General features: G+C 34.1%; 1 protein-coding gene across 12 annotated transcripts in view; it reads right to left on the bottom strand.

Moving 5' to 3' along the window:
- The window catches only part of LOC106459061 (zinc finger protein 501-like), a 63,245-nt gene that overhangs the window by 5,582 nt on the left and 46,900 nt on the right, over positions 1–10,763 (bottom strand). For all 12 annotated transcript variants that reach the window (XM_022385445.1, XM_022385447.1, XM_022385448.1 and 9 more), the window contains one exon: positions 6,202–6,325. In XM_022385445.1, the coding sequence (XP_022241153.1) occupies positions 6,202–6,325 (124 nt within the window). The remainder of the gene's footprint in view (positions 1–6,201; positions 6,326–10,763) is intronic.

Below are 10,763 nucleotides of genomic sequence, written 5' to 3'. Positions count from 1 at the left end.
GTTATATTCCAGTGTGAATCCTCTGATGCTGTGTTAGGTTATATTCCATTGTGAATCTTCTGATGCTGTGTTAGGTTATATTCCAGTGTGAATCCTCTGATGCTGTGTCAGGTTATATTCCAGTGTGAATCTTCTAATTCTGTGTTAGGTTATATTCCAGTGTGAATCATCTGATGCTGTGTTAGGTTATATTCCATTGTGAATCCTCTGATGCTGTGTTAGGTTATATTCCAGTGTGAATCTTCTGATGCTGTGTTAGGTTATATTCCAATGTGAATCTTCTGATGCTGTGTTAGGTTATATTCTAGTGTGAATCCTCTGATGCTGTGTTAGGTTATATTCCAGTGTGAATCCTCTGATGCTGTGTTATGTTATATTCCAGTGTGAATCTTCTGATGCTGTGTTATGTTATATTCCAGTGTGAATCTTCTGATGCTGTGTTAGGTTATATTCCAGTGTGAATCATCTGATGCTGTGTTAGGTTATATTCCAGTGTGAATCATCTGATGCTGTGTTAGGTTATATTCCAATGTGAATCATCTGATGCTGTGTTAGGTTATATTCCAGTGTGAATTATCTGATGCTGTGTTAGGTTATATTCCAGTGTGAATCATCTGATGCTGTGATAGGTTATATTTCCTAGCAAATGATTTGCCACATATGTCACAGGTGCATGGTTTTTCTTTTTGTGCTGCTTCATCAACTTGGAACTCTGTATTATACCTACAGTTAACAGGAACATTATATTTGTTTAGTTGGTGTTCAGATTGGGTCTTTTGATTTTTACACACTACTGTTTTCTGACAGAAATTAAACGTTTAATTTTCACACCTAGATGTAAGCTGAAAGTTATCGCCATAAGCTGTGCTGTCATCATTGTGACTCCTCTCTTATCTTATTACATGTTCATCCTGAACAAGACTTTTTCCACACATATTAAACCCGTACAAGGACTTATGTGTGTCATCTGATGAACCAGTTTGGATTTCCCTGTCTTCTGCATATTCACAGGAAGCTTTTTGTGTGGAAATAAAATAAGGAAATAATTACACTTAACTTACACTTTCTTGGAAAAGGTGATAAAAGATAAAGTATTTATTAGTTGTTACACTCAGCTAGTATCATTAACACAATTACCATCATGAGGGCTTGATGATGGTAACTGTGTTAACTAAGCTAGTCGGCTGAGACAACTAATCAATACTTTATATTTCATTGTGTTAAAAAAAGATATGTTTGCTTTTTAGTTTTAATATACAGTAGTACAATGTGCCTGAAACACATATTAAAACACACAGTATGGATAACAATTACATGGTCAAATGGGACTGCTTTAAATTCTTTCTCAGAGATTTTTCTCAAGAAAATATCTACTTAGTTTAGTGTGTGGCTAGAAGCTTGTGAAGATTTAGGCTTGTTCACCATCACCAGCTTCAAATTCTTGTTTATTATCTTGTTATTATTAAAAAATGATATGCCCAGCTAAAGTGCAGTGGATTTGTGTATTGAAAGGTTTTTTCTTTTGTACCCATGGCCTTCACTCTACAGATGACAAAATTCATCATGATAAGTTTCTGGGTGTGGTTTCAGAAACACAAAACTATCCTAAACACACTTCTGCAGATGAAAGCATTCATTCTGATTGGCAAAATGTGTGGTTTCAGAATCACAAAGTTATCCTAAACACACTTCTGCAGATGAAAGCATTCATTCTGATTGGCTTAACGTGTGGCTTCAGAATCACAAAGCTATCCTAAACACACTTCTGCAGATGACAGCATTCATTCTAATTGGCTTAACGTGTGGCTTCAGAATCACAAAGTTATCCTAAACACACTTCTGCAGATGAAAGCATTCATTCTAATTGGCTTAACGTGTGGCTTCAGAATCACAAAGTTATCCTAAACACACTTCTGCAGATGAAAGCATTAATTCTGATTGGCTTAATGTGTGGCTTCAGAATCACAAAGTTATCCTAAACACACTTCTGCAGATGAAAGCATTCATTCTAATTGGCTTAACATGTGGTTTCAGACCACAGAGCTGTCCTTAACACACTGTTGAACTGTGAAAACTTTACTCCTTCCATGGAGACACGAAAGAATTCCATCTCTAAACCCTTTGGTTCGGCTCCATTTAGAGGGCATTTTGAAAGCCTGGTAAGCACAGTTTGCTTTTATATGCAGGACAAATGCCAACTTATCACACAACTATAATTCTAGAACCATCGTGGCACGCCCTGGGAAATAGCAGCTATTTACTTGTTTCTTTAATGTATAAATTACCTTATGTATGTCATTTCTACCAGTTGTTACCCAGTATGTGTACTCTTACTAAAACACTTTCAAAACACACATAAACAGCTTAGAAACACTGTGAATAAACAGATGACTTTTCACAAAGACGTTCCACACATATTATCAATCAAAACTTAGGTTAGTTTCTTTTCTACATATGAACCCTATATTGTTCTATTATATATCTATACAAATTTTTAATACAAGTATATAATATTTGTGATGTAAGAATTACTCTAGATTTTTGAAGTTTATATTACAGTACCATAGCAGTATGATTGTTCTCACATAGTTATACTGCTTATTGATGCTTTTCTAGACATCATTCTTTAATAATCTGTCAGTTTTGTAATCACAGAACTGTGAAATAAAAAAAAAGGTATTAAATGAAAGTCTTAACTTCTACCATGATTTCACAGACCTTGTTTTACAAGAGTTCCACAAAAATATTTGCACTTTTTTTTGTCACTACACATCCAAAGTTATCCAGTTCTTGACTAGTTTGTCAAGTATCTACTAAAGGTTTTTTGGTTATAATTTCAACAATATTTGCATAATCAGGTCACAAAACAATTAAACTATATCAGGGAAACTATTAAATTGATAAATGAAAGCATAACACTCTTTATGCATGCTTTTTAGGGGAAAATTTGTTGAAAAAATCATTGAAAAACCCTTTAATCTTTTTGAATTACACATACAATTGTCTGGATAAGAGAAAAAACTCTGAAGAGGAGTCTGATTGGAGGATAGGTATATGGATGAAGACTCCTCCAATCCTGACCAAATGCATCTATTCTCAGAGCTAAGGGTGTGAAACTAAAGAACAAAAGGAAGGAATTTTGGCATTCTAGTGAGTGGGAAACACATCAACATGTGGTGTTCTCAGTTCAGAACACACCCACCAAAATACCAGTGGAAAAAGGGACCACTCTGTGGGGAAAACCTGGTTGGGTCGAGATAAGTGATCGGCCACTATATTCCTAAAACCAGGAATGTGACACACCAAGATTGCCATGGAGTGGTTGTAGGCCTAGTAAAGAAGATCCAGAGTCTGAAAATACAGAGATTTGGATTTGGTTCCCCCCTTGCTTGGTGATATAGCTGAGGACAGTGGAATGGTCTGAATGAACCATAACCACTTGCCCCCTTTCAGGAGTGGGAGAAAATGATACTGAGCCTGACAAACTGCTAAAAGTTCCAAGATTTTGAAAACGAAGAGTAGCTTCCTCAAAGGGCCTTCAACAAGAATTCTCTTGGGAATCAAGAAAAAAAAAACCAAGGAAGCATTGGTAAGCAGATGAGACTCTGGACAAGGTGGAGGAATGGGAACCCTCACTGTGGTCAGTTCCCTCTTGAGCCACCAAGCAAAGTCGGCCCTGATCCCAGGGGAAAGGATAATGGAATGGTCCAAGGGATTGTGGGAGAAGTTCCGTTAGTTAAAAAGCATCGACTGAAAGGAATGCATATGAGCTTGATCCAAGGGAATGAGAGCTTCCAAAAAAAAAAAGAAAACCCTCATGCAGTGAGAAAAGGAGAGGGTAGGGCCATTCAGACTGCCTGCTCCATATCCCTGAGCCGAAGTAGAGAAGACTGGGATTGACAAAAAATTGGAATTAAAGAAAATACCCCAATGGAATAAGATATTGAGTGGGGTTAAGAATGGACTTCTCCAATTAGATTAGAAAACCCTACCCGATTAGCTTCCTGAAAAGGAAGCAGATGTGATTGCCTGACTGGGCACAGCAAGAGGCAAACAGAAGCTGAATAAGAACCAAACAGCAGTTTCCAGAACTGGAAGACATGACCCTCATGGACAAACCGAAGGAAATGATGTGACACTGGAGCAGCTGGAATATGAAGATAGGCATCCATCATGGCGATTTGGTCAACCAGAGTCTCAAAGAAAAAACTCCTGAAGTGAGAGGTAGGACTCTATGGTGAAGTGGCTACAGATAAGTTCAACTGGAACAGGTCTATGACAAATTTCCAATCTCCCATCTGTCAAGGGACAATAATTACATGGGAGTAAAACTCCAGTTGAGTGGGTACCACCCATTCAACAGCCCCTTTGTGTAGTAGGTCTTGAATAGACTAGGCAATGTGATTGAAAGATTTACTAGTTAGAATCTAAAAAGTGTTTTAATACTTATTAAATATTTTTATTATTATTTAACAATATTTATTGTTTCTAACTATCTGAACCTTATTGTCAAGTCCTTGGTACAGGGGCAAAAGACTAATCAAATGAACTAGTAGCTGGTTTCCTTCGAAGTTTCCCTCAGGATAGCTGGTGCTTGAGGGTAAATCAGTCTCATCCAATGAAGCAAATGATCAGAGGCCTTGGGGCCTAAATAACCTCTGCCTAATCTCAAACTTTAAATGGGTGAAAGACTGGCTTGCTAGAATGAAGTAGAGTGTTGAAGGAGCTACTAGTAGCCACTTGCTACTATTTTCTGTTGGTTATAATTTCATTGTTGGAAAGGGTTCAGGGGAGGGATAATAGCATGATACCTTGGATGGAAAGGTTGTCATATGAGGAGAGGTTAAGATCTCTGAAATTATTTTCTTTTGAAAAAACAAGAAAAGTTAGAGGGGATCTGATTGAGGTGTTTAAGATTGTTAAGGGAACTGATGGTGTTGATACATCATCTTTCTTCATACATAATGGTGAGAATGGTAGGACTAGGGGATACAAATTTAAATTTTTGCAAAATAGGAGTCATCTTCAGCTAAGCCAGTTTTATTTTTCTAACAAGGTTGTTGGTCTTTGGAATGGGTTGCCTTCAGATGTGGTGAAAGCAGTAAATTTAAGTAAGTTTAAGGGATGATTTGATAAATATATGAATGATAAGGGCTGGCTTTGAATTTTTTTTTTTAGTAGTTTTAGTTTAGTTTTCCTGAATAGGTCCCTTGTTGTTCCTAAATATTGTTATGTTATCAAAATCCTGTGGAGAAAAACAATAGATCACACTTATTTTATTTTATTATTTTATTCTTGAATACAATTTCCAAGCAACTGGGGCTTACAAATGAGGTCATGTATCTATTATACTCAAATATCTTCTGTATTGTTCAATCTCAACGTATATTAACATGTACTCATGTTTACTTTAGTGAGGTTTAGAAGAGATGTAAAAGGGGTAGCTTTAAATTGGAAAGTGTACCAAGCTGAAACACTATTCTAACAATCAAAAACTGAGAATTCCTTTGTCAGGAGTTAATACATTTTTTTTTCTACTGGACAGGAATGTATAAATCATTAATTCTTATATATATATATAAATAAACATATGTAGATATATGAATCACAAATTTGTCAGCTTTAAAGTCCACACACTGATTTTATTTAAACTTATCACTTTATATAGAGACAACCTGTGTATAAATATCATTTTTATATTTCTTTTAAGACAGCCTTTACACATAGGTTTGAATGAATTATGAGAAGATGTAACTGAAGGACTTCAATCAAGTTTACTAAACGATATAAGGATTGTTTGTTTGTTATGGATTATGCGCAAAGCTACACAAGGGCTATCTGAGCTAGCCGTCACTAACTTAGCAGTGTAAGACTAGAGGGAAGGCAGTTAGTCATCACCACCAACTCTTGGACTACTCTTTTACCAAAGAATAGTGGGACTGACCATCACATTATAACGCCCCCACGGCTGAAAGGGCGAGCATGTTTGATGTGACGGGGATTCGAACCCGCTATCCACAGATTGCAAGTCGAGCGCCCTAACCACCTCGCCATGCCAGGCCACAATATAAGGAAATGACTAAAATTATTCAATACTATTAATTATTATGATACTAAAATGTAACAAGATATAAGTAATTAAATTAATATATTCTAATCATTATGACTCAATAAAGAATTACTGCTGATAGTATTATGTACCTTTTCTATTAGTGTAACTACTAACATCAAATTCAACAGCTGAATCACAATCAAGTTGCTGCAAATCTTCTGTAGGTTCTATTTTCTCTTTCTTCATAATGACAGCTTCAGGTGAGACAGCAACCTAAAACAATAAAATGACTTAGAACTAATGTTGGTTATGTGTAAGTAACTAAAGTAGTAAACAAATTAATGAAAATACAGTTCACATTGTAATCAGACACACATATTAGGAAGACAAATTTGACAATAATGTACCCTGAATTATTATTATTCCAGATGTTTCTTAGCTCTACTTACACAATTATAGATATATATTTATTTCATACAAAATACTAAATATAAATTTTGTTTAAAACGTTGCAAAGGAAAAACAAATTGGGTCAAAATTATTTAATACAAAATTTATAGCCAAATGCAGATCTTGAAACCACTTTATATATTTCATGTATGAACGAACTTGCAGAACACAAACATAATCCAAATCCTGTTAATACAGGTTCACAGTGATCATGAATAAAGAAGACTATGGTAATCAAGTGCTCTGGCAACTAAAATTATTAGTTTACGATACCATAGTGAGTAGTTCTATAATAAAGCCATAAATGCACTGAGTAATGTATTCTAAAGAACTAACACAAGATACAGTGAGTTAACTAACATCAACTATTTCCACAGTATAAATTTTATTCAATATAATCAAGTAGAATTATGCTCTCCTCATGTATGAAGAGCAGGATCTTCAAGATAATTTTTTATGTGGATGTACAGTATTATATGTACCTCAAACTAAGTTCTTCAATTTAAAATTGTGTTTCCAACTATTTATTGAAAGCATTCACTCACTTAAGTAATCTCTTTCTACTTGTGGATGGATAATGGATATTTATAACAAATCACAAAAAACAATATCATTAGCTTAAGCTCAAAGATAGTGCATTCCTGTAGTAATATAGCCACAATAGACTTACACACTTCATGAGAGAGTTGAACAGACTTCATTATTAAACTTTCAACTTTAAAGCATAGGAAAATTTGTAAATTATTCAAACCAGCAATGTGCATTATAAAAATAGTTTTTAATCGGAATTCTGAAACACAAAATGATAAAATTATCAAAAGATAACGTTTGCCAACACACGTTTCATTCATTGGTAAGTGATATTAAATTATAAAGTTCTAATATCAATTTTAACAGTCACAGCTCAGTGAGTTTTAACTTCTGTCGTTTTTTTATTTATTTAGTAACACAAGATTCAGTACAAATGTAAGCCAGAGAGATGATGGAAAGGTAAGCTACTTTACTGTTATGGATTTTTGAATACTATTTAATATTAATCTGGGTTAAATAACAAAAGAATAATAAGATTTATTTATTAAGATTGGTAAATAAAAATAGTAGGGTTAAAGTTTTAAATTAGAGCTTAGGGGTGTAACCTGAACTAGAATGATAGATTAGGCTTGGGATGTGTAATGATATTTTTAGGCTTAGCTGTAATTCATCTTACTGGTAAATTGTAAAACAAGTTAAATAAATTGTTTTATTAAACAAATTCAATCTAAAGACTAGTTAATTGTTTCTTCATGTTTTAAGGATTATCTTGTTTACTTGACTTTAGTCAATATCCATTAGTTTATATTCAGTTTATAGGTAGGTTATAAATCAGGTGAAATGCACTGTATTATTACTATTGATATTGGTATTACATAAATATCAAATAAAGTAAAGACTAGTAATTTTTCATTCTATAAAATTAAAGATAAACTTAATTACTTGTGTGTGAACATAAAGTACTGATAAAATACTGTAATATAATTGATTCTTAAATGATAGGCTTAACAGTGTTGGCAACAGGCTACTGGTACTTACATTTAGTATTGAGTATTTATTTCCAGGCTACAAATATAATGGTTAAGACTAGTGTTGGAGTTAAGCAATCAAAGTTTGTTAGGTGTGTTGGGTTCAGTGAGTGGGTATAAATTGGGAACTCTTGACTGGTATGTACTATTAAGCTAGTACTAGTCATGAAAATGTGTAATTTGTATGTATAGTTTGTAGGTTGGAGGAGGAGTTGGAGGCTTTCCTAATGAAACTTTTAAAGTAGAGGCTGGAAAATGGCAGCAGGATTTCAAGATGAACTTAAGCTCTACATGCAAAGGATACATCAGCTAACAATGACTTTCAGGAAGTTAGAAAGAGTACTATTAGAGCTAAAAGTATTGTATTTAATTGTAATTACCCTATTCTATTGAGCAACAAATTTTAGCCCTTGGCTTGTGCAGATGAGAAACTATTAGAGGGAAGGAAAACAAAGGGGTCAGAGAAGGATGTGGATGATAAACTTAAGGAGGTTATAGTTGTATGTGATTCCTTGACAAGGCATGTGGATAGGATAGTCTGTGGGATACATAGGAAGAAAATAATTAAATTATGCTACCCAGGGGCACAGGTGGAGGTTATAACTGACAGAGAAAGGGATATAATAAAGGGGGCTAGCAGTGATGCAATTTTTGTTATGCACATAGGGGCTAATGATGTAGGAAAATGTAGGTCAAAGGAGCTAATTAACAAGTACAAGGGGTTGATAAAGGTATTTAAAAAAAAGGGCCATAACTTAATTGTGTCAGGAATGCTGCTGATAATTAATTATGGGGATGAAATTATGAGTAGGCCGCTAAGGCTAAATGCTAAGCTTAAGTTGGACCTTTCTTCTTCAGTTTGCCCCTGAAGAAGAAAGGTTCACCCTTCAAAAGTGCTCGGGTTATAGGGTTTTTCATTCATTTCTATCAAGACTTCTTGAACCTACATGTTTTTCTAAGATCATGAATGCTAAGCTTAAGTTAATATGTAAGGATGAGCAGATAGGCTGGTTGGACTTGTGGGATCAGTTCAATGAAAGAAGGAAGTTTTTTGAAATGGGTGGTTTACAGTTAAATAGGGTAGGGCCTGGTTTGTTTGAAAGGGCTATTAACTCAGCTGTATGTGAAGATTTAAATTAGGATTAGACAGTGTTGAGGGCCATGATAAACTAGATGCAAAAAATAAGATGTAGAGAAAATTTTAGGATAGGAAATAAGTACAGAAGTAGTTATAAGGTTAGGCTTAATTGTTACTAATGTAATGCTAGAAGTATAAGAAATCAAATAGATGATTTTGGGGCACTGGTAGGAATGAAGGATTTTGATATAATGAGAATAACTGAAACATGGTTAAATGTAGATGATTTTGATGCCAGAAATTTCTTTGCAATACAGGGTTATAGGTTATTTAATAGGAATACAGTACTAAAGGAAGGGAATGGAGTGGCTTTATATGTAAAATGTGAGTTACATCTTGTTGAAGTTGAGGGTATAAAAGATAATAGCAAGGAGATTAAATCCATTTGGGTTTCTATTAGTGAATATAAAGGGAAAAGACTTTTAATGGGAATTTGTTACAGACCACCAGATGATACTGATGAAATTAGTGAGATTAAGATTTCAGCTGTTAATGAGGTCATAATTATGAGTGATGTAAATTTCATGAATACAGATTGGGAAATGTTTTTGAAAATTGTTTTCTTCACCAGTTGGTCAAGAATCCTACTAAAAAGAATGCTATTTGAGATTTATTGTTAACTTCTAATACAGAAATGGTTGAGAGGGTGGAAAGTTTGGAATGTCTGAGTGCAACTGATCACTGCTCTTATTATGTTCAATGTTTTGTTACATAAGGAGATCAGGAATAGATATTTTGGTAACAAATTAAAAAAAAAAGCAAATTTTGAAAGGATGCAACAAGAATTATCTGTTATAAATTGGGCAGCTGAATATTTGGAGACACTGATCAAAGGTGGAAAGTTTTTTAAATATTCAAGGTAAACATGTTTTTTGTAGAAAGAAAAAGAGTGGCTGGAAGTAAAAAACTAGGTTGGTTTACAAAGGGTATAAAAAGTATCACAAATTTAATTAAAAAATTTAAATTGACTGGTATGACAGGAGACTTAGAAGATTATAGAAGATCAACAAATTTGTTCAAACAGGAAATTAGGACATCAAAAAGGATGTATGAAAAATGGTTAGCTAAAAATGTAAATATTAACAGTAAGGATTTCTTTAAGTACATTAAGGGTACGCAAAATGTAGCAATGGGATAGGACCCTTGAAGGATAAAGGAAGGCTTGTATCTGATGATTATGAGATGACTGGGTTATTAAATTATATTTTTTTTTCAGTTAATAATAATGAAGATTTAAGAAGTGTTCCTCATCGTGAACAGCTGATAGATGGAAACAAGGATGGGCAATATGATTGTATTAATTCTAAGCTTGTTAAGAAAAAAATGGGAAGTTTAAAAAATAAGTCTCCTGGGTCAGATAATATTTCCCAAAAGATTTTGAAGGAGGCTATGGTACTGGATATGGGAGCCACTTGCTACTATTTTTTGTACTATCCTTGAATAGTGGGCAGGTCCCAAAGTTTTAGAAGTTAACTAATGTCACTCCTCTTTTCAAGGTATGTAATAAAAATTGTTCCAGTAATTATAGGCCTATCAGTCTTACATCTATTGTGGGAAAAGTTTT

Source organism: Limulus polyphemus, unplaced genomic scaffold (genome assembly GCF_000517525.1).
Source record: "Limulus polyphemus unplaced genomic scaffold, Limulus_polyphemus-2.1.2 Scaffold553, whole genome shotgun sequence".
NCBI classification, from domain to species: Eukaryota; Metazoa; Arthropoda; class Merostomata; order Xiphosura; family Limulidae; genus Limulus; species Limulus polyphemus.
This window is presented reverse-complemented; position numbering and strand designations above follow the sequence as displayed.